Source organism: Medicago sativa, chromosome 6 (genome assembly GCF_051527215.1).
Source record: "Medicago sativa cultivar Bolivia chromosome 6, Bolivia_mono, whole genome shotgun sequence".
NCBI lineage: Eukaryota > Viridiplantae > Streptophyta > Magnoliopsida > Fabales > Fabaceae > Medicago > Medicago sativa.
In genome coordinates this window covers 57,381,695-57,406,889 of record NC_140754.1, presented here as the reverse complement: position 1 = coordinate 57,406,889, position 25,195 = coordinate 57,381,695, and the positions used below count along the sequence as shown (strand labels likewise).

The following is a 25,195-nucleotide window of genomic DNA, read 5'->3' as shown; positions in this document are numbered from 1 at the left end:
AGGTGGACGACGTTTAATGAAATTCATAGCAATGAGGGTTTCCCTATTGAGCCTATTGTTTCCCTCAATTGGTTTGATCCCCTCATCCTCACTCACCCCAAAACACCTAGCTATGTATGTAATGATGCCACCCACCACTATGTCGCCCTTACTAGCTGGTCTAGTACCTACAAAGTCTAGGTAATCAATCAAATAGAAGCAAGTGTTGACGGGGTGGTTGTAGAGCATTGCCCATAACATGAACAACTCATCGGTTCTAGTGTTTCCTAGCTCTGTTCGACCCGAAATAGTGCAAGCCATTACCCGTTGAAGGTACCTAAGGACCGGGTTGTGAATGTTGCTAGCTTTGTTGGACCTAGAGACAAAAGATGTAAGGCCGGTGATGCGCTCCCAAAAGGCAGCTGGGTCATAGTTATCCGGTTTTAAACTATCATCCCAATGATCATGGATATATCCCTCATTAGCAAAACCTAAGGTATCACAAAAGTGCTGAAGAGACATATTATAATCAACATTCGTTAACCGGAAAACAACTCTATGATTGGGGTTATCAAAATTCAACTTATCTTTGGTAAAAACAATTGAGCTTAAAAATTCATAAGTGAAATTCTCATAACCCATCATAGGTGTTAGCATATCAGTCCAACCTAGCCTTCCTATTAACCTAAAAACATCATCTCTAAGCCCTAGCACATTCAAATCATATGAATCAGGATATCTAGAGGGATGTAATGTTTTAGAAGTAAGAATTTTGTACCTGTCCCTTTGCTTGTTGTCCTTGAACTGGATCCCATGATTCTTGACTTGTGCTTGCTTCTTTGAGGGAGGACCGGAAGAGCTTGCTGGTTTCTTACCACTTCTTCTTGAAGCCATTTGACCCTTGTTTGAATTAGTTTGAAGGTTTAGGGTTGGGGAAGATTTTTGGTGGAAAGGATTGGTTTAGGGTTGGGGTTGATGTGTAAGTAAGGTTTATGGGTTTAGTTATGGAGATTGGGTGAGAATTTGTAGTGTTTGGGTTAGGTTTTGAAAGATTAGGGTTTTGGTGAATTATGGGTTTGGGTGGATGAAAGTTGTTTTTGATTGGTGGTTTATGTTTGGAATGAAGTTTGTGATTGTTTGGTGAAAGAATTGAGTGGATTGGTTGAGTTTTGAGGGAGATATGAAGGTTGGAAGGTTGGTGGTTATGGAGGTTTAGAGAGAGAGATTTAGAAGATGAAAGAAGTTTGTGGTTTGAGAATGAATGGAGAAGAAGAAGAAAGATTGGTTTATAGTGGGCTAGATATCGGGCACGGCCGTGCCACCCTTGGCACGGGCCATGCCATCTTTCTGACTTCAACCTTCATTTTTTTTCTTTAAAAACTTGGCACGGCCGTGCCACCTCTCTGGTCACAAGGCTTCAATTTTTTTCAATTTCTTTGAATCACACTCGGACAATTACCTACAAAATACTTAAAACAAACAAAATTAAAGCAATTAAATGCGTGGGTTGCCTCCTTAAGCATGGATCAAAGAGATCATGTTGTGTAGATGACGCTATAAAACGTTCTTTCACAATATGATCCTTAAGCATGCAACAAGAGTAAAGAGCGGGACCTTTCATAACATTTTCCAACTCAAAACCTACCATTGTATCACTCACTTGAAAGACAATCCTACCAAGTTTAACATCTATGAGAGCTCCCGCAGTGGCTAAGAAAGGTCTACCTAGGATTATTGGGACATCTTCGTCCTCTTTAATGTCAATGACTATGAAATCAGTCGGGATGTATATCCCTTCTATCTTGACCGGTATATTGATGAGTCATATATTAGTCTATTTTAATGCTTTATTTAATACCGTTTTATCTAGATTTAGTTTTATTTTATTTTAGTTTTATTTCCTTTTTGAATATTTTACTTTAAATTGCATTTTATTTTATTTCAGGAAAGAATATATGATGGAAGGTGTCTTGGAGCAAAAGAAAGTGGACTGGAGCAAATACAGTGCGAAAATACGAAGATACGGGACAAAAATATGTCTCCACCAAGTCAGAAGCTTGGCACGGCCCGTGCCAACATGTGGCACGGCCGTGCCACCCTCCAGATGCTCTTTTGCTACTTTTTCTTCGGGCCCAAGTTACTCTGTTGTAGTTTTACTGATTAGCCCTTATAGTTGCTTAGATTTTCAGTCAATTGTAAAACTATAAATAGAGCAGCTCTCCATCATAAACATTCATCTTTTGTTCTTGGAATAAAAGTTCACTTTTATATTATTGTTCTTTAATTGTTTTCTCTCTTCTTCCCCCATTTCTACGATGAACGTTAGCGAGTAGATTTCTCTTGTCTTGGGATTATTGGATAAGTCTAATGACATAATCCTAATCGAACCAAGCTTTAACCCTAATTTTATGTAATCGTAATTTCTAATTTAGATTCACCGTTATAACATGAATTAACAATTATCAAACTGTAGAAGCGAAAATGGAGGGTTTGATAATTGTTAATCCATCATCCCAAACATCAATTCATAAAACGAGAGCGGAGCTTTGATGTTGGAACAAGTGAATCTAGACAATAATTGCAAAGGCAGCGAAATAGTCTTTGCAATTATTGAGACACAAGTAGTTTCAATCCTTATAAGCATCTTCTAGAAATCAAGTCAGCGAAATAGGCTTGGTTACTAGGAGTAAACTCTCACCGGACTTTCATCGGAAAGGTGAGGGGCTAAGGGAAACGGGTCTTTAGAAATTAAGGTGTAAACCATGAAATTAGAAGTTAAAGTCTTGTCTAGTGAAAGGGTTTGTTATTATGACGAACCAATGATCCCAAGGCTCTTTTATTATTATTGTTATTTACCTTCAGCAATTAACCTACTATTTTATAATCTTTCTTCTCTTCTAATCATTCTCTAAAAGTTAATTGAATTCACAACTCCCTAGCGGAACGATACTCTTTCTTACTACTATTACTTCGATAGACCGTGCACTTGCGGTTTGGCCTATCATATATCCTCAACAAATCCTATTGGTTTCATGGTAGAACGATAAGCTAACTTCAATTCTATCTCGATAGGTTTCAACTCTCCTATTCCCATCCGTTTAAAGAGGGACAAAGGCAACAAACTAACGCTAGCTCCTAAGTCACACAAGGCATTGTCAACGGTCTCACTCCCAATCATACAAGGTATGGCAAAACTACCTGGATCTCTAAGCTTAGGGGGTGTCTTTTGGATAATTGCACTAGTGTCCTTAGCCAAAGCTATTGTCTCACTATGCTCTATAGCCCTTTTCTTTGAAAAAATTTCTTTTAAAAACTTGGCATATAGAGGCATCCTAGACAAAGCTTCCGCAAGGGGGATTTTTATGCAAATTCTTTTAAGAACGTTGACAAACTTATTGAATTGACCCTCTAATTTAAGCTTAGCAATATTTAACGGGGAGGGAGCTTGGGTCTTATCAAGCGGTTTCTCACTCTCTATCACAGTTTTCTCACCTAAAAGCTCGACATTTTCTTTCTCGATGTTTTGAAACTTAGCAATAGTATCTCCTAACTTACTACCCTCAAAAGATATGACATTAACATGAGCTTTAGGGTTGGCTTCGGTTTGACCAGGAAAGACTCCCGGTGTTTGAGCAAGAGTGGACACTTGTTGGGCTATTTGGGAGATTTTTGTTTCAAGCATTTTAGAATGAGTAGAGATAGAATCAACCTTGGTGTTGAGTTTGGAAAGAGAATCGTTCAGAAATCCAGTTTGGTTTTTGAGTTCTTGAAGTTGTTTGTTTTGGTTGGCAATAGAATTTTCCAACAAAATTTCCAAATTAGATTTCTGAGTGAATCTCTGATTGTTTGCATAACCGGGTGGTGCTACTTGTCCATAGGGATTTTGGTTTTTATAAAAATTTTGATTTTGTCTCATCCCTTGGTTGTATTGAGCATAATTCATTTGCTCAACACCATTAATAGCACTACCTAGTTAGCAATCAACACCTACATGACCAGTTATACCACAGATTTCACAAGAAGAAGGAGTTGAAGCAGAATTGATGGCACTAACGTTGAATTTTTCAAATTTCTCCGTTAATGCATCAATTTTAGAAGCAAGGTGATCATAGTTAGAGACTTTGTACATACCTGCCTCCTTTTTGGAGGTTGAAGAACTAGTGATGGCTCTCTCGTCGGTCCATTTGTAATGATTCTGAGCCATGTCTTCAATTAAGGTGTATGCCTCTGTGTAGTTCTTGTTCATTAGAGCTCCACCTGCAGCTGCATCAACAGACATCTTAGTGGTATATGATAAGCCATTATAAAAGGTGTGGACTATGAGCCAACTCTCTAGACCATGGTGGGCACAAAGTATAAGCATTTCTTTGAAATGCTCTCACGCATCGTAGAGAGATTCCCCATCTTTTTGATTGAACCGAGTAATTTGGTCCCTAATTTTAGCGGTTTTAGATGGTGGGGGCAAGGAACGCTTGCCTCATCTGATCCCATGAAGTAATGGAACCGAGTTCGAGGGAATGGAACCAACCGCTAGCTCTATCCCTTAAGGAAAAGGGAAAGAGATGAAGTCTTACGGCCTCTTGGTTCTCCTTCATGGTCCCACTAATTCGTAGAAAAACAGATACATGAAGATTGGGATCCTCAGTGGGGGATCCCGATAATTGGTTTTGCTGCACCAAGTTAAGTAGGGCAGGCTTAATTTCAAAGTTGTCATCCTCAACCGTTGGGTACACAATAATAGCTTGTGGCTCAGCTGTAGACGGCGTTGCATACTCTTTGAGAGTGCGATTAGCCATGGCGGTGTTATTTCGTGCGTCTCTCTTTCGTTTATGCAAATACGTTTCAATCTCGTTGATTATTACAACTCAACTCCTGGTTTTTTGCATAAAAAATTTAGAACCCAGAAGGTTAACGATAACAGAAAAATAAAAATAAAAAGAAAAAGAAAGAGAATAAGAGAGAGGATTCTAATCACTAAGAAAAAGTTAATCAAATTAGTTAACTCCCCGGCAACGGCGCCAAAAACTTGATAAAGCCAAGCCACAAGTGCACGGTATATCGAAGTAATAGTAGTAGTTAAGTGTAACGTTCCACTAGGGAGTTGTTTAATTCAATTAACTTTAAAAGAATGATTAGAGGAGAAGAAAGTTTATAAAAGGAGGTTTGATTGCTGAAGGTAAATAACAATAATAATAAAGAGCCTTGGGATTATTGGTTTGTCATAATAACAAATCTTTCACTAGACAAAACCTTAACTTCTAATTCTATGGTTTACACCGTAATTTCTTAAGACCGGTTTCCCTTTAGCCCCTCACCTTTCCGATGAAAGTCCGGGAAGAGTTTACTTCTAGTAACCAAGCCTATTTCGCTGACTTGATTACTAGAAGATGCTTATAAGGATTGAAACTACTTGTGTCTCAATAATTGAAAAGACTATTTCGCTGCCTTTGCAATTATTGTCTAGATTCACTTGTTCCAACATCAAAGCTCCGCTCTCGCTTTATGAATTGATGTTTGGGATGATGGATTAACAATTATCAAACCCTCCACTTTCGCTTCTACAGTTTGATAATTGTTAATTCATGTTAAAACGGTGAATCTAAATTAGAAATTACGGTTACATAGAATTAGGGTTAAAGCTTGGTTTGTTAGGATTATGTCATTAGACTTTCCCAACAATCCCAAGACAAAGAAGTCTACTCACTCATGTTCATCGTAGACATGGAGGAAGAAGAGAGAAAACAATAAATTACGAGAAAGAAATAAAAGAAAGGAACTTTATTGAAATAATAATACTGAAATATTCTAAGCAAAGGTGAATGTTTATGGTGGAGAGCTACTCTATTTATAGCTTTACAATCGACTTAGAAACTAAGCAACTAAAAGGGCAAAACAGTAAAGCTGCAACAGGGTAACTTGGGCTTGAAGAAAAAGCAGCAAAAGTGGCTTCTGGAGGTGGCACGGCCGTGCCACTTGTTGGCACTGGCCGTGCCAAGCTTCTGACTTGGTGGGAACATATTTTTGTTCCGTATCTTCGTATTTTCGCACTGTATTTGCTTCAGTCCTCTTTCTTTTGCTCCAAGACACCTTCCACCATATATTCGTTCCTAAAATATAATAAAAAAGCAATTTGAAGTAAAATATTCAAAAAGGAAATAAATTGCAATAAAATAAAATCAAATCTTTAATAAAACTAAACTAAATAATGCGATAAAATAGACTAATTAATGACTCATCAACAAACCACCAAGATGTTGCAACATGGGAGCCAACATCTACACATAACCTGAAATAGTTGCAAAATAAATGCAACAACATAGAACAGCAGGCACAGTAATGACATTCAGGCAAAAACAGGCATATAGATACATGAAAAAAGAGCACATATACAGATAAGGAGTATAGTCAAAGAAGCATCAAATTTTTCTCCTCCTTTTTAGCCATAAAATATGCCAAACAACCAGAAATAATGCCAGAGAGATAGACCAGAAGAATGATTTCAGAAATGCAGAGTACTAGTAGAATACCAATAAAGATTCAGAGTATTAAGGTATTACAAATCAAAATAGGCACACTCTGGTGCACAAAAAATTCAGGGCATAGCCCACAAAATAAAGATAGACAAAACATCATTCAGCAGTTCCAGAACTGCTATCTGATTCTTCCTTATTGTCCTCATTTTCATTGTCTGCTTCATCTGCATTGTCTTCCTCAGCATCATCAATATTTTCTTCTTCACTTTCCTCCAACTTATTCTCAGCAGCAGCATCCTCTCTCTCTAAAGATTGGATCATGAGTTCAAACTGGGTTTTTCTTTCTTCCAGCATAACACAAGTATCTTTGAGTGCAGTCACAATCTTCTGTTTTGTAATCAGCCCTGCAGTAGGTACATTCCCATATGTTCCAACAATGTCTGGAACATGATTGGACCCAAACAACTTAGAGTGAATAGTGAGAGGAGATTCCCTCTTCTTTGGAATGTCAGCAGCAGTTATCAAACTAGGATGTTGTTCTATCATAATATTGCATAACAAGGTGGGGAAAGCTATAGGAAACTTAACAGCATCAGTCTTAGCATGCTTGACAGTCTGTTCAAAAAAATATTTTCCAATGTTCATTCTAGTTCCAGTTCCCGCAGAGTAAATAAATTTACCCAAACATGTAGCAACATCAGAGGAATGTATTGTTGGAACCCAATTGGATGCAGCTATTCGATTGAGACTGGCATATTTTACTGACAGCTTCCCAGAGGAAATTTTTCCCTTCCCGGGCCAAATTCTTACTTGATTGGCAGTGATTTCTCTGCAAATCTGGTTATCAGTCACTTTCAGCTCAACAGCATCAGCCTTTTCAACCCTCAAATATCTGTTTATAATGTCAGGAGAGAAGTTGACACATTCACCTCTGACATATACCTTCTGATACTCCTGACTCAGAGGGTTGTCACAGTCTCTAGGCATATTTACCAAAAATTCTCTTACTAGTTTTTCATAGCAAGCACCAATGTTGCACACTGTCTTCAGAAGCCCTGCTTCTTTGATAATACTCATTACTTCTTTCATCTTCACAGCTTCCTTGCCTAGTTCTCTTTCCAGAGCCAACCTTCTATGAAAGATGTACTTCCACCTTTGTGCATTTTCAGGAAAGTGAAATGATACTTTATCAATAGGTACATTCGTAACTGTCTCCTCAACTTTCTCCCTAGCAGACCTTTTTGAGGTAGATAAGTTGATGTTTGACACATCTTCTCCAACATTGTAGTTAGACTCATCTGAAGAGGCCACCTCCCTCTTCCTTGTCCTCCTAGTAGTAGATTTTACTTTTACCTTGCTCCAACTTTTCTTAGGACCTATACCAACAATCTTGTTCTTGGATTTTGGGGTTTCAACATCAGGGTGGACTGCCTTCCTTTTGTTACTCCTTAGCCTTTTGGCTACGCTTTCAACCTCCCTTTCTATAATTAAAATGTCATCAGAGATCCTATCATCAATGTTCACCATATCTTCGTTAACCTTATTAGCACGCACATCTTCCTCTGGATCAACCACGATCCTAATATGTTCCTCTTCCTCAGGAGGAACTTTCTCAGTAGAATTTCCAGAATGAATTACCTTATCTGAGTGAGTCTCCTGCCTTGATTCATCATTCTCAAGGCCTTCTTTAGTCTCACCCCTAGATTCTTCATTTCCTTTAGAGTGGATGCTAACCATCGTCTTTCCTGGGTTCACTTCCTCTGCTAAAGTAGTCTCAGTACTAGGGTCCTTATTTTCACCAATGGTAGCAGTATTCTCATGGTTATCAGATTTATTCAAAGATGTTTCAACATTACCCTTAACATCCATGTCCTCATGTTCTTGTGCAGGAACATTGAAGCTTGCCTCCTTACCATCTTTAGACAGATTCATGTCTATGGAAACAGTTCTATTTATGACATTCAAATTCTCTAAACCTAGCTTTCCACCAGGTACAGGTATATCAGAAATCAGAGGAGCATTAGAGTTACCTTTATCATCCTCAGAGGAGGCCGAAGTAGTTTTGACGAACCCTTCAGCATCAACTCTGTTGGCATCCTTCTCAAAAGTCCCAACATTGAGTTTAACAACTGTAGAAACGATGGGGGTTTCTTTGTCAACCATGCTCAAGGTAGTTTCAGGTGTTCCCATAGTTGATTCAACACGTTTCTTCTTCTTTAAGCCAGATTTGGTGGGTGATTTTCCTTTAACCTTTCTGGGAGGGACAATAGTGATAGGTTCGACCATCTTAGGAACTGAAGTGCTGGTTTCTTGGTGTTCACAGTCCATGGTTTGTTTGAGTGCAGGGCGTGAGTTTTTGCTGGTCTGAAGTTGTTGGTTCTGATTGGTGAAGATGGAGGGATGAGCCGTTTGATATGGGTAAGATGCAAAAGGATGTATGTGTTTGATCTCGGGAGGAGTGAAAGAGAAGGTATTGATAGGCAAGGAGTTATTGTGTGTTGTTGGTGTGTTTATGTGGGTTTGTGCCAGAAAAATTGGATTAGTGTGTCCTAATGAGTGTGGAACCACGCGCACCAAATTTTTCAACTTCTTATGTGGACTGATTTCATTCTGATCTCCAAGTTGCCTGTCTTTCCAGTTTTTGGCTGCAATACTACCTGATTGTTCCTTATGAGAGCAGTAGATCTGATTAACCTTCTTATCATACATTCTATCATAATGTGAACTACTGTATTTATTGAAGGTTATTAGATGTTCCAACATCATATTCGACATACCAGTTAGGTTACCCTATTCCTTGTGGTACCCACAAGCTGTTATTGTCTTCAGAGTTTACACCCCTTAGAGCAACTCCTTTCTTAAAATGGGGCAACATACATTCACCAAAGGATGGAGTTATTTCACCAGTTACAATTCTTACCTCTTTCATAGCTTGACTAAGATGTGAGTTCAACAGGGTTACCTTATGGTTTAATTCTGAAATTTTAGCTTGATGACTGATTCTATCATTCTCCAATCTACTGGTGATATTTCTCTGCTCCTCAAGTTGTCTGCAAGTGTTGTTGTTTCTTTCAGTAAGATATTTGTAGGATGCACTCAGTTCAGCAAAACCCAAATCTTCTACACATGAGTCAACATCATCAAAAAATTTACTAGACAATGCTGTTATATGCTTAGCAGATTCACTCTCTCCATCCTCTTCAGATTCATCATCATCAGACCAGGAAACAATCAGACTTTTCTTCTGCTTCTTTAGAAATGTAGCACACTCTATTATGATGTGACCATAACCTTCACATTCATGACATTGTACTCCTTTATAGTGAGAGTCCATGTCATCAGGTCTTGTCACCTTCTCTTTACTAGTTTGATTGTTGATGTTGGATCGGATGTTCTGACCATTTGGTCTGGACCTTCTGTCAAATCTTTTGAAAATCTTCTTGAACTGTTTTCCAAGAAGTGGCAGATATTCTGACATGTCTTCATCATCTACAAAATTTGCTTGTGACTCATCGGATTCCACACACGAAGAAAAAGCAATCCCCTTGCCTTTCTTATCTGTTTTACTGTTGACAAATATTTCAAAATTTTGCAAGGACCCTATCAATTCATCAACCTTCAAGTTTGAAATGTCCTGGGCTTCTTCAATAGCTGTAACTTTCATGTCAAACCTCTTAGGTAGAGATCTGAGAATTTTCCTTACAAGCTTTACATCAGAGACCTCTTCTCCAAGAGACTCAAAAGAATTTGCAATATCTAGAATGTTCAAGTGGTAGTCCTGGATGCTCTCATCTTCTAACATTTTCAGATTCTCAAATTTTGAAGTAAGAAGTTGGAGTTTAACACTTTTTACCTTAGTTGTGCCTTCATGTGCAGTTTTGAGAATCTCCCAAGCATCCTTAGCCACAGTGCATTGCTTGATCTGTCTGAACATATTCTTGTCTACACCATTGAACAGAGCATTTAATGCCTTTGAGTTTCCGAGAGTCAATTGATCTTCATCAGCACTCCAGTCCTCTTCTGGTTTTAACACTTCAGTCCTGTTGCCATCAGCATCAAGTTGCACAGGATGTTCCCAACCTCTCAGAACTGCCTTCCATGTTTTGCTGTCAACAGATTTGAGAAAGGCACTCATGCGTGATTTCCAGTAGTCATAGTTGGAGCCATCCAACAGAGGGGGACTGTTTACAAATCCACCTTCCTTGTCCATAGTGCTAGAATAGAAGTCCCTGGAGGTCACCCTAAAACTGGCAGGGTGCCTGCTCTGATGCCAATTGAAATTCTAGCGTACTTGTTTTAACACATTCTGTCAGATGTTTTAACGTTTGCAATGTTCCGATTAATGTTTCAACATCACGCGATAAATAGAAACAAAACAAGAAAAATAAAGGACAAAAAATAAAAAAACACAGGAAGTTTGTTGACCCAGTTCAGTACAACACGCTTACATCTGGGGGCTACCAAGCCAGAAAGGAAATCCACTAGTGTAGTCCTTATTCAATAGCTCTCAGCAAACTCCTCGTTTACACTATATGACCTAGGACCTACCCGTATAGACTTCAACCTAGGAACTCCTAGATCTGAGATCGCATCTCATTATCCTAATGGTCAGTCACTGCCCCAGTGACCTATCCGACCTCAAACACAACAAGATTGAAGTTACCTTCCAACACAAACAACCAAACCTTGTTTCACAACTTCGGTTTGATGCACAAGAGTATCAATACTCACAAAACCAGTCCTAAACAAGTATCTAACACGACACTAGAAAGAACACAGTAAAGATTCTAGACTTGCATAACAAACGATATAAGAACAGAATACATGAAGACTCAAACCCTAAAGATCTAAACTTTTTAGTATGACGGATTGAATGAGCAATTAGGTCTTGAAGTCTTCCTTTTATACTGAAGCAGCTTGGGCTAAATAATTCATTGGGCTTCAGTAAACTTGCAGATCGATTCAGCAAACCTGCAAAATAGAATCAGAGACAATTCTGGAAAGTCCTAATATGTCAGAACCTATTTAGAAACATTCCAAATCGTAACAAATATTTCCTAAAATAAAATGTCTATTTTAGTAATATTCCACAGCTGATTCTTATAAGATATGCGAGTTACTTGGTTAGTAAGTAAAGGAAATATGGTTTCCTTAAACGATAAACTACGCGCGTACAGATAAGGCAGAAACCCAGGCACACTGAACCGTGCCAGGATGTTGGAACATTGTATCCAACATCTTACAGAATTGCCTAACCACATCCTGGAACATTGGTTCCAACTTACAGATCAAGGATATTTGTTTTAGCAACAATACAGCTAACACAAATACTCAACAGGCGGTCTATGCAAAAGTTAAGGATTAAAAGAAAGACAAAGTAACTGCATCTGGTCTAGCACAATCCACTTGAGGGATACCTGCCATCAAAGAATCTCCAATCTGAAGCATCAAAAGCTGCCGAATTCAAAGTTATTAGGGAATATAGGGTTATGAAGTTCAATATACCTCCCCATTATAAATTACCATTTTTCGAAACTTTGTAAAGATCTGTGGAGTCGCGCCATTGGTAGGCCACCATTCAAATAATAAAATTTGAACCTTTACCCCTTTACTTGAAGTTCTCATTTGTTCTATTTTTCAAAATCCTTCTATTTTTTGACGATGATATTTTTGAAACAAAATTCTTAAAACTCTTTCATGTCTCTTAAAAGTATAAATAAACAAGCACATTTTAGGACTCGAGAGTAAAAGAAGCATGCCTCAACATTGTCCTCAATAATGGTTAAACCTTTGTCGAACAAGGATGGCTAAACACTACAAAGAAACAAGGGGCACGATGCCTAAAAGTGTGTCAATGGAAGAGCATCCTGTGTTGATTTACAAATGGCGAATTCTTCCAGGCGTTCAATACTGGGTTCTCTCCCTAGAAAACATCACTTGATTACTTTGTCCCCTATAAGATCATCTTCAAGGAAGTTTTGTCAAGCGTGTAGTAATGCAATGTCGGTCCACTTCCCACCTTACCTATCCTGTCTCGTTTCATCAAGTCCATATATCACATACAAGGAATACATTCGTACAAGTTACATTCATACATTCATGATCCATACATCCATACATCGACACTTTCACATATTAGTACACATCATATACATCGCATCATTCATACATTGATTACATCAGTCATCCAAAGTCTTGTTTGATAATATCCTTTCAGTTCAGTCCTCGTATCATCATTATGTAAAGTGGCAAGTTCTAACAAGTGAACAACTTGTTATCGTCTTCTTTATCAAAGGTGTTATCCCCAAGTGTGTCTGGTCAAGAGATGTCACCTGTCATGTTTCAAGCTACCGGCCCACCAATGGACCGCTTAAATTTACTCTTTATCTTATGTCAAGCTACAAGTCCACCAACAGACCACTTAAGTTTTACCTCTCATCATGTTTCAAACGGTTAGTTCCAACCAATGAACAGTTTGAAATCACATTTTACTGTCGTTAAAGGTGTCATCCCTTGCTTAACTGTTCAAGTGGTGTCACTAATCAATTTCAATTTCAATGGTGTCATGCCCAATGTGTCTGGTCAAGAGATGTCACTAATTAATCTTTTCAACTGACAAGCTTTAACAATCAAACAACTTGAACCCGCTAGAAAGTGTCATCCCCAGGGTGTTTGGTCGAGAGATGCCACCTGTCTTGTATCAAGCTGCTAGTCCACCAACGGACCACTTGAGTTTACCTTTTTATCTCATTTCAAGCTACTACTCCACCAACGGACCACTTGAGTTTACCTTTTTATCTCGTTTCAAGCTACCAGTCCACCAATGGACCGCTTGAGTTTACCTTTCATCATGTTTCAAACAGCCAGTTCCAACCATTGAACAGTTTGAGATCACATTTTAAATTCTCGAAAGTGTAATCACCTAGTGTGTCTCGTCGAGAGGTGTCACTAAAAAGTTTTGTCCCTGTTAAACTATCGTTTCAAACCAATATGATAGCGGACAATCTCCTTCCCCAGTGAAACAACATTCCCCTAGCGGAGTCGGATCCCTCTCTTCAACGAACTTGGGTTTCCCATTGTTGTTTCTCGTCTCAGTCAAATCATCTTTGTCATCCTGCATTCATAATTACATCACGAGCATTCATAACATCTCAGGTCAAAATTGATGCACTATTGTATTTAAGTCTCTTCGCCCGTCAAATCAAAGTTTCCATCTTCAAATCTCCGGACGAAGAAAACTTAAATAGGGGCATCTGACATACCCCAATTTTTGACCTAAGACGTCACTAACACGCGTCGTTTGACTCTGATCGATCTCTGACTTTTCATTAAAAAATTTGGCAGAGAGGTATTTTAAAATACCTCATATTTGGTTCCGAGTCGGGCCCTCTTCTCTCAATTTTTATTTATTATTACTTTTAGTTTTTATCTTTTTTTGTAGTTAATTAATTTTAAATTACTTTTAAATATTATATCCATAAGTTAATTACTTTTAAATTTTAAGTTAATTACTTTTAGTTTTTATTTATTGATAGAGATCTGGCAAGTGTACCAAAAACTATCGAAGTAGTAATAAATATCGATCCACAAGGACTGTGTTAATTTCAATTCTAGCAAGCGCGTTATACATTAGGATGTGTAAAGTTTGTATTTGGTTGCCCAAGGCAGAAAAGTTTGGTTTTATCAGACTTAATTAAAGTAGAAAAAGGGCAAGAGAAAATTATATTGAGATGAATGGTTAAGCCGGTGAATCCGCTTTTGCTTTATATGAAGAGTCTAGCTCTCTTTACTCTCAATTACTACTCAGTTTTTACGATAAATTAACTAAGTGGTTTTGATCAATCTCTTGACTCAAAACCCTTTCCTAAGTTATAACCCTATTAATCTCTTAACTTGATTGAATAACCGCGGAAGCGATGTTGGAACGTAAATTCATGTATCATAACTCTCAATTTCCTATCTCTAGGTTCCTAGTGTTCAGTTAAACAAAATTACTATTTCAGGATTAAAAGCTAGGGCTAGTAGTCATTCAATTCCTAAGATCAATTCATGTGATTGCAAGAAGCTAGGGCTAGTAGTCAAACAAAACAATAACATGAAAAGCAATAAATACAAGTAATTCTGAATAAAAACTGAATAGCATTGATTATAGAGAGAGTTCAACTACAAAATCATATATTACAATAGTTTCATCATGGCTTAACCAAACTAGAGGTTTAGCTACTCATAACTAAACAAGTATAAGCATAAACAAGAGAAAACATACATAAATCTAACCAACGAAGAGTTGGTATGAGATTCAGAGCTTGTTCCTTGGTCTCCTGCCGTCCTCTGCGCTCAAAATCGCAATAATAATCAGTACCCTAACCTTTGCTAGCAGCTGGATATTTATAGAAAGAATTTAGGGTTTCAGAAAAAGCCCATCATCATGCCACGTTTCGGGACCATCGTGGCACGATGCCTTCATTAATCTGACGTGGCAGCAAGTTCATCAACCAATCATGGCACGTTTCGTTTCCCATCGTGCCACGAAAATTCCAGAATGTCACCATGAACTCCACATCGTAGCAACGTGCCACGACCAGTGATCAACGTGGCACGATTGCTTAAACTTTGGCAATATTTTCTTGTTTTCTCAAAGTTTCTTCTCTTGAGCTCTTGTTCTTGTTTTGGTTTGATTTCACCATGAATTCCATGCAGTTGACTCTCTAAATGCTATTGTAAGGCATAAATATGACTAAAAAACTAATGTTGATGCACTGTCATCACAACCCCAAACTTAAACCAATCCTTCTCCTCAAGGAATCCAATTTGCAAATGGAAAAATCGCAGTAAGATAACAAATTACCAACCAATGATATGCTTAAAAAGTTCACTCCTTTCCTGTGTAATGATGTACCGGATGCCTAGCTCTTACCTCCGAATCCACAACTCCACGCATATGTTTGAATAGGGTCACACAATCATCATGCAGGTCTGCTGTATTGTCAATCAAAGTCAGAGTCAAGTACACACTTTTAAGGTCTTTTAAGGTTATAACGGGGCTTAGGTGAAAGGTGGATATATTTTGGGAAGTAGTGTTATGAAACGATGAAGTTAAGCTCATACTACTTGGGTATCGTTGATAACAACACAGAAAACCAATCTCCTTCCTTTCAAATTTAACACAGAAGAGTACTAGAGAACTTATTCTTTTGAGACATATAAACATTATTGGTCTCATACACATTATTGGTCTCATACACTAGCGAAAAAAATAATAAAAAGGGGACTATAAAGTCCGGCGCGGCGACGCCGTCGCACCTTATCGACAGGCCCCAAGCCGGCGACCACCACAACCACCTTCTCCACGTCGGAGAAGAAGAAAGAAAGAAAGAGAGAGAAGAGAGTCTCTCTCTCTAAAAGGATGAAGAGAGAGAAGGAAAGTGTAAAAATGAGAAAAAACCGGAATACCACATATATAGTAGTAAACCGGTCCGGTTCTCTCTAAACCGAACCGGTCCACAAAAACCGGTTCCTCAAGGCCCAACGCGCTCAGCATCAACCTAAGGCCCAATTTCTTTCTTTTAATTTATGCACCCCCTTTATTTCTTGCTCACCCCCCTTTACATGCATTTTTTATTTTATTCCCAGTTTGTTTATTTTCTACGCAATTTATTTTTATCGCATTTTATATCACTACATCTCATTTTTATTTTATTTTCATGCATTTTAATTTTCTTTGCACATTTATTTAATTTTTTCCTCTTGCATTTCATTTCTTTATTGTCTTAAGTTTATTATCATCCACATATTTATTTTATGTCATTTATTTTTATTGCATAGATTTAGAATTTTAATTTCTTTTGCATATTTATTTTATCTTTTCCTTTTGCATTACATTTTCTTTATTGTTTTAAGTTCATCATCATTCACATATTTATTTTATGTCGTTTATTTTTATTGCATAGATTTAGAATTTTTATTCCTTTTGCATATTTATTTTATCTTTTCCTTTTGCATTACATTTTCTTTATTGCTTTATGTTCATCATCATTCACATATTTATTTTATGTCGTTTATTTTTATTGCATTGATTTAGAATGTATTTAGGTCAAATGTAATACATAAATAAGAAAAAGTGTGCGTGTGTGTGTTGTATTTATCGCTTTATATATTATTAGGGACTTTGTGGTGATCCCATGTCACCACAGAAGTCCACGCGCATTTATCTTTTATCGTTCCGTTAGTTTAATTTTCATTTATTATCAAAAATAACAAAAACATTCAAATAACAAAAATCACAAAAAATATTTTCATAACAAACCTTGATCTAAAATCAAGTGATCGTTCTTTTTATTTTCTTTCTTAATCAAATTTCAAATCAATTTTAATTCTACGTTGAGTCTACTTTCTTTCAATATCAAAAATACAAACAAATTCCAATTTGCCACTTGGCTTTTTATTTCAAAACTAAAAAAAAAACACAAAACCTATCAAACGTCGTTTTCTACCCCAAACTACGAGGTTTTGATCCCTCACGGGTACGTAGGCGAAGGACACTCGTCCTTCCAAATCAATAAAAAATATAATTAAAAATGTTCCTTTTCTTTTATCACTTTAATTCCTTCTTTTAAAAAGCAAGCAAGTTATAGCACAAAATTTGAATAAAATCTAGAGGTTCCGTAGAGTACTACGAATATTTGGGGTGCTAACTCCTTCCCTAAATATAACTAACCCCTGAACCCTAAATCTTTTAAAATGTGGTATTTGAACCTTTTTCCACTTTCTTTTGAAAAATTAAATGTTCAGTCGTGAATAAAAATAGTGAGTCAAACGCTAATCAAATAGCTTGACATCCGAAAAATGACACGATACTCGTCTATAATCTGCTCCGCACGGTTCAGCGACTGACGTCGTTAATCGAGGAACAGAACCGACGTCTGATGTATCTGGAGTAAGTGCGCCCATTAGTCCATACTAAATGGACTCCTTCCCCAACACCCAAAAGAAGAGGAAGGAGCCCTCGCTACTCTCATTCCAGATCCCCTCGGCACTCAGTAAGCATCAAATCTCCTAGCTACACGAGGAGGTCAGCCAGAAGGAGATCACCCAGACGATCTCCTCCAAGAAGATCCCCTCCAAGGAGATCCCCATCAAGATGCAACAGATTCTCTTGGTTCCCTTCTATCTCCGAGGACAGCCTCGATGCCCGGAATGACCGTAACGCTTACGGTCCGTTCACACGGCGCATCCTGGAAGCTCCTATTCCCCGCGGACTAGAAAAGCCTCCTCAAATGGATTTGTAAGACGAGACAACATATCCAGACGAGCACATCAAGAACATTGAGGCAGTTCTCACATAATGATCGGTGCAAGGCGATGTGAAATGCAAGCTCTTCGTCACTACACTACGACGAGGAGCCGTCACCTGGTTCAAGAACTTACAATGAAACTCCATCGATCCATGGAGCGACCTCTGCAACGAGTTCACAACCCACTTCACTGCTTCAAGGATGCAGCCAAAGATGGTAGCGTCCCTTGAAGCCATTTCGAGACTACATCGAAAGGTTCAATAAAGAAGTTGTGCAAGTAAGGGGTGTCGATGAAACAATGAAGCAGTACCTCATTGCCAAAGGTCTGTGCGAGGGTACGAACGTCAAGAAGGCTGTTCGCCTAGATCGTCCAAGGACTCTCAACAAGTTCCTAGCGATCGCAAAGATCTACATCAGGTATGAAGAGGAGTTGTACGCAGACAGCCTCAACAAATCCAGGAAGGAGGAGCCTGCTGCTGAGTCCTCCAAAAAGCCCTTTTATGAGAAAAAGAAGGAAGGCAAAGTAGCTCGTGAAGGCAAAGGTGCTAATGGTCGCTTCACTGAGTATACGCCACTGGCCATGTCCTGGGAAAAAATCCTCGCCTAGATCGCAGTAGCCGATCTAACGGAAGCTGGCGTCAAGCCACCAAAGGCTCCTTTGCTGGAGAGGAAAGGGGTGACAAAACTAAATACTGTTCCACAAGTGCCACGGGCATGTTACCGACGACTGCATCCACTTGAAAGATTCTATCGAACTCCTGATCCAACGAGGAAGGCTCAAACAGTTCCTCAAGAACCCTGAGTCGGAAGAAAGACCATTGAGCTCATCGCCGATGGCAACGAAGCAGACAAGATAGTTGCTATGTCCGTGTAACATTTGAGCGATTTCTCTAACAACGTGGAAATCGTACCCTACTCATGCACCTAGGAACAGTTCCCCTCCGCCAACGTCATCACGGGAGGAACGCTGAACATCTCCATGGGAAGCATGAGAAGAAAATTTGAAGAGCTCATAAGCGTCAATTTGATGGTCCCTTTCGATTCTAACATTGGAGGAAGACTACCCTTGGCATTCTACTACTCTGAGCTGCCTGGTGGGGCATCAAATTCAGCCATTCCTTTGCGAGTGCGAGCATCGATAGCCAATACCGACGTCCTTCGAATCCTGATTGACACAGGGGCCTCGTGCGACAACATGTACACCATTCTGTTCAAAACTCTTCAACTAACGGAGAAAAACCTTTCTCCCTACGTTGGAAATGAACTATACGGCTTCAATGGTTCATCTACTAAACCTTGGGGCTACGTAGAACTGCTGGTCACTTTCGGCGAAAAGGAGGCCAGGAAGACAATAAAGATCCTATTTCTGGTGATCGACTGTCCTACTCTCTATAACTGCATTATAAGGAGAACCGGACTTGCCCAACTGGGCGCTGCATGTTCAACCACTCATCTGAAGTTGAAATACCATGCGAAGGTTGTCATCATCGCCTCCCTGAACGGAGACATCGAAGCTGCAAGAAGATGTTTCCTTCAGGCAAACAAAACCCAAAAGTCAGTTTCCCAGTCCAGCAAACCTGCTGATGACAAGGGGAAAGCTGTTGCGAGCACTCTGGATGCAAACTTGGTCAAACTTGACCCCAGGTTCACCAAGGAGGACCTCAAGGAACAAAGGAGGGAAAAGAAGGATCCGCTTAACGCGAAACTTCTTAGACCTATTCCTGATGCAGAATTCGAGTTGGTTCCTTTCGAAAACGACCCCTCGAAGAACTTCAAGATTGGCAAGGATCTTCCTGAACTTTTCAATGCACAGCTGGTTGCCTGCTTAAGGGAAAATGCTGACCTATTCGCCTGGAGTGCAGCCGACATGCCCGAAATCGACCCGAGCGTCGCCTGTCACCAGTTGACAGTTGACCCTGAAAATTCAGAGGCTGCAGAAAAAGCTGTAAAAGACCTCCTAGAGGCAAATTTTATTTCTGAGGCCAAATACATTACATGGGTCTCCAATGTTGTACTTGTCAAGAAATCTAATGGAAAATGGCGTATATCCTCTTCCTAACATAGATAAACTCGTAGATAATTCCTCCGGCTACAAACTTTTATCTTTCATGGATGCCTATTCTGGATACAACCTGATTCCCATGGCTGAGGAAGATAAAAAGAAAGCAGCCTTCATGACCAAATTAGGGAACTATTACTACAACATAATGCCATTCGGTCTACGAAATGCGGGGGGTACTTATCAACGAATGATGAACAAAGTCTACGACAAGGAACTTCTAGGCAACATTCTTAAAGTCTACATGGACGACATGATCTTCAAATCCCAACAAGAAGTTGATCATTCCGCCCATCTCAAGAGAGTGTTCGAACAAACCCGAAAGTACAACATGCGACTCAACTCAAAAAAATGCACTTTTGGAGTTCAAGCTGGTAAGTTCCTTGGTTTCTACTTGACAGGAGGAGGAATCAAATCAATCCCCGATAAATGCCAGGCATTTACAAAGCTTCCTACGCCCCACTCTAAAACGTGCATCCAAACACTCAAAGGCATGCTAACTGCTCTCTCAAGATTCGTGGCTAAATCCACTAAACATGCTCCCTTTCTTCAAACTCTTGAGGAAGGAGATGAAGTTCGAATGGACTGACGAGTGCGAAGCCGCTTTGAAGCATCTCAAGGAGACCCTCTCTGCACCTCCAATTCTCTCGTGACCTGATCAAGGTGAAGTACTGTACCTCTACCTTTTCGTTTCTTTCGACGCAGTCAGCGCCGTTCTAATCAGAGAAATTCCAAAAGGACAGAAACCAGTATATTTCACCAGCAAAGCTTTGCTAGGGATGGAGACGAGGTATCAAAATATCGACAAAGTAGCTTTCGCTCTCCTTACAGCAGCACGATGATTGAGGCAATATTTCTTAGCTCATACAGTAGTAGTCTGAATGGACCAACCCAATACACAAATTTTGGGTCGCCCTGACGTCGATGGGCGGATGATGAAGTGGTCACTCGAACTTTCTGAGTTTGACATAAACTATGAATCTAGGAAGGCACTAAGGGCGCAAGTGTTCGCTGACTTCCTTGCTGAAATGACCTTCCCTGAGGAAGAGAACACAGAAGAATGGACTGTCTTCGTAGACGGATCATCCAATTCTAAAGGAAGCGGAGCAGGAGTGATCATAGAAAATGGCGAAGGTATTGTCGTCGAAATTTCCCTTGGTTTATTTTTTCCTGTAACTAACAACATTGAAGAGTATGAAGCCTTTTTGGCCGGACTACGGATCGCCCAGGATCTAGGAGCCTAAAAGGTAAAAATCTTTTTCGATTCTCAATTAGTGGCTTCGCAAGTGAATATCGATTACCAAGTCTGAGAAGAAAATCTACAACAGTACGTCTAGCTAGTACTCGAGAAAATGAAAGAATTCAAAACTATAGAGGTAACTCATGTTCCCCGTGAACAGAATACCCGAGCAGACATTCTCTCAAAACTCGCTAGCACACGGACTGCAAACGGAAACAAAACTGTAATCCAAGAAGTCCTCAACGAGCCTAGCATCCGGAGGCAGGAGGCCCAACTGCACGAAGTCAACGCAATTATTGGGATGGAGGACTAGAGAGGACCCATTGCACGCAACATAACTAGCGGAGAACTCCCATCTTATCCCCGTAAGAAAACGAAGCTAAAACTAAGGGCCTGCTTATTAACTTTAGTGGAAGGAACCCTATTCAAAAGGGGCTTAATCACACCACTTATCAAGTGTTTGGGACCTAACGAGACCTAAGAAGTCCTTGCCGACGTCCATAATGGCATATGCGGACAACATCTTGGTGCCAAAGCTCTCGCCAAAAAGGTCTTACGAGGGGGGTACTTTTGGCCCACCATGCTAAAAGAGGACAAAGATTATGTTAACCTTTGTGACTAATGTCAGCGACATGGAGACATGCACCTCGCACCTCCTGCCGAACTGACATCTCTGGTTTCTCCTTGGCCTTTTGCATGGTGGGGCATCGACCTTCTGGGACCATTCCCCAAAGCTGCCGGACAACTCAAATATTTGGTTGTACCAATCGAGTACTCAACCAAGTGGATCGAAGCCAAACCATTGGCAAAAATCACAGCCAAAAACGTACTTTGTTTCTTCAAAAGGAACATCCTGGCATGATTCGGAGTACCGGCCTTAGTGATATCTGACAATGGAACTCAATTCACTGATTAGAAATTCCAGGACTACCTGAGAAACATCGGCATTAAACAAAGTGTCACCTTCGTAAAACACCCTCAAGCTAACGACCTGGCCAAAGCAGCGAACAGGGTCATCTTACGGAGAATGCGAAGAAGGCTGGACACAACCAAAACTAGGTGGGCTGAAGAGTTGCACATGGTCCTTTGGACCTATAGATCTACTCTCCACTCCACTACTGGCGAGTTACCTTTTCGACTCACGTATGAGACAGAAGCGGTCGTTTCCATTGAGCTAATTGAACTCACTTGGCAAACTAACGCTGACACTAACTTCCCAACCAATGCAGTTAACTTATGTGAAGAGCTCGAATTTGTCGACGAAGTCAGAAGTGAAGCAGCTTTGCGAGAAACAGCGTTAAAACAAAAAATAGCCGCTCGCCACAGCAAAAAAGTCGTAAAACGAGAATTTGAAGTTGGCAACCTCGTCCTCCGACGGAATCAGTAGGACTTTGAAGAGGGAAAACTCGCCGCCAACTGGGAGGGACCCTACAGAGTTCGAATGAAAACCGGGAGGGGGGCCTACGGACTCGAGGACCTCAACAAAGGCACGATTCCAAGGACTTGGAATGCCGAAAAACTCAAAAGGTATTTTAGATGGCAAACATAGCCAACCAACTCTAATGTACATACTTAGTTCAATACAGCGAACTTCACGCTCTGCGAAAACGTGCAACTACGACGGAGGAGGAAAGTCGTGTCACTCCAAATCCAGAAATATAAAGGATAAGTGAAATCTACGCAACAGATACACATATTCCTCATTATGCTCGCTACCAACTGCGGCATCACTGCTCTGCATGTTAGGTAGAACCCCAGCTCGCGATGGGTGATTCACGCCTCAGTGCTTTGAGCTTAAATTGATTTTTTCGTTCATCCGCTGTTTCTCTTTCTAAAAAACAACTTTGGACACACATTCAGATAAACAATCTCTTGGATGTGAAATGCTTTGATAGATCTCTGGCAAGTGCACCAAATACTATCGAAGTAGTAAAAATATCGATCCCACGAGGACTGTTTTTAACTTCAATAATTCAATTTCGTTATAAAAGTAGGATGTATAAAAGTTTATTTTGTTTTGCCACTAGGCAGTAGATTTGGTTTGATTTTAAGAAATCAAATAAAATAGTAAAGATTTGATTAAGAAAATAGGAGAGAGATGACATCAGGTCTTCGAATCCTCTATGTTTCCCCTAATTGGTTACTGCACCTATTATTACTAATGATTCTCTAGTTTCACGATAGTTAACAAATTAGCCCTAATCAATCCCTTGAGTTAGGACCCTCTTTTTAAACTACAGCCCCTAATTCCTTAGGTGGTCTAATAATCATCAAAGGTTTAAGCACGTTAACCTAATATCACTAACAAACGATTATCCATTCCTAGACTAACCATGTTTATTAGAACAATTCAATTAGGTCTAAGTCGAAAGCTATGGTCAGTAGTCATTCGATCTCACAAAATCATGTTTATATTTGATCAGGATATAAAAAGCAGTAAGAACAATTGAATTGAATGAAAACTAGAATATCATTAATAAGTAATAGAGTTTCACAGCAACATATGATCAATTAGGGTTACATAGGTTCATCTCCGACCTAATCTCTAAGAGATTTAGCTACTCATAATTGAGTTTACAAATAGCATAATCAATGAAAGAATTAAAACATACATAAACTGGGTTAGAGATGATGAAATCCTCTCCGCTGCAGCCTTCTGGGTGTTAAAATCGCACTTTCGTTCTCCAAAATCGTCACCCTTGTTCTCACCAAAAAGTGCAGTATTTATAGGCAAATAACAAACTGCCAGCACAAAATCGCGCCGCGCCACTTTTTAGCCGCGCCACGATTTTAGCCAAGACTGTAAATTGGATCAGCGCGATTCTTCTTGGCAGCACACCAGTTTTTCATTATTTTGCACTCCAAAACAGCTTAAATTGCATCAGAACTCTATCAAAATGTCACAATAAGTCCCTAATATTACGTAATGACAGGATGTCATCACAACCCCAAACTTAAACCATTCCTTGTCCTCAAGGAATTTGCTTGCAACAGTGACAAATGACAGTAAAATAACAGTTACCTGACAAAACGATAGTACCCAAAAGTTCATTCTCCTTCTAGCTAAAGATGAGCTAGTTTGACTTGTTCGCATCCACCAATTCACAACTCCTCGCATCAAATTGAAACAGGGTTCTACCAGTCGACATGCAGGTCTACATATTACCATACGCTTGAAAAGTTTCTAAATATCAATCAAAGTCAATATCATTACACACTTTTGAGGTCTTTAGGGTTATAACGGGGCTTAGGTGAAAGGTGGGATATATTTGGATAAGTAGGCTACACAAAATTTGAGTTAGGCATTCCTACGGAAATTAAAGCACAAAATTCAATCCTTAAATCATTCACCTTGTGGAAACACAATCAATGCAAAGGTACTAGAGAACATTTTTAACATTTAGGGACAATCGAGTTTGAAGTTACTCGGATTTTCAATGTTTTGTCCCTTTCTCATCATTCAATTTCTTTTTTTTTTTTTGATACACCATTTTTGTGTGTATTTTGCATGACAATTTCATATTTCTTTCATTTTTGTTCTCTTATTCTCTAGTACCCCCACCCCAAACTTAGTTGGTTGCAAATTCCAATAGCAACCCCAAACTTAATCTTTAGCAACATTCTACAATGCCTTAACTCAGAAATTCATTAAGGGACAAGTCCTAAAAGTCTCTAGGCTTGTAATGTAGTTTGTCACCGAACAAAAAGTTCTAATCCTACCGGCTCACAATTGGTTAAGAAAGGATAAATTCAACAAATTAAAACAGGGTAGGCTTCAAAAAGGCTCACAGGACCAAGCACTTTTGCCTCAGTGTGTAATTGACAAAGACCAATCAATAATAGAGAAACAATGCAAGTTCTAGAAATGTAGTTGCATGGAAAACTAATCTAAATATAAGTAAATTGAAAAACAAGATTTGGCAATGAACCTTATGGCTGAGATTTCTGGGAGTATGTGACTACCTAGCAACGCCGTACACTTCGCCTTTGAATCAAGTCACCCCTCCTTTAGAACTTTTGGAATACCGTTTCATCAAACAACTGTTACTAAACTGGAATAGGTCACATGAAACAAAACAAATTCATTAATAATAAACAAGTGCAGGAGCAATTACAATAGGGAAATAAGTTCAATGGACTTCGACATTAA

The 25,195-nt window shown here is 39.3% G+C and overlaps 1 protein-coding gene and 1 non-coding gene across 2 annotated transcripts; both read left to right on the top strand.

The window, feature by feature from the left end:
* Positions 1 to 4,313: 4,313 nt before the first annotated feature.
* On the top strand, positions 4,314 to 4,420 carry LOC146915861 (small nucleolar RNA R71). The gene has a single exon (XR_015017141.1). It is a non-coding gene; the product is annotated as a small nucleolar RNA R71 (small nucleolar RNA).
* A 16,737-nt stretch (positions 4,421 to 21,157) lies between these two features.
* Positions 21,158 to 22,432, top strand: LOC146915860 (uncharacterized). Its single transcript, XM_085721464.1, has 3 exons — positions 21,158 to 21,268; positions 21,674 to 21,871; positions 21,962 to 22,432. Exons 1-3 carry the CDS (start codon positions 21,158 to 21,160, stop codon positions 22,430 to 22,432), a joined length of 780 nt encoding a protein of 259 aa, XP_085577590.1.
* The last annotated feature ends 2,763 nt before the right edge of the window (positions 22,433 to 25,195 follow it).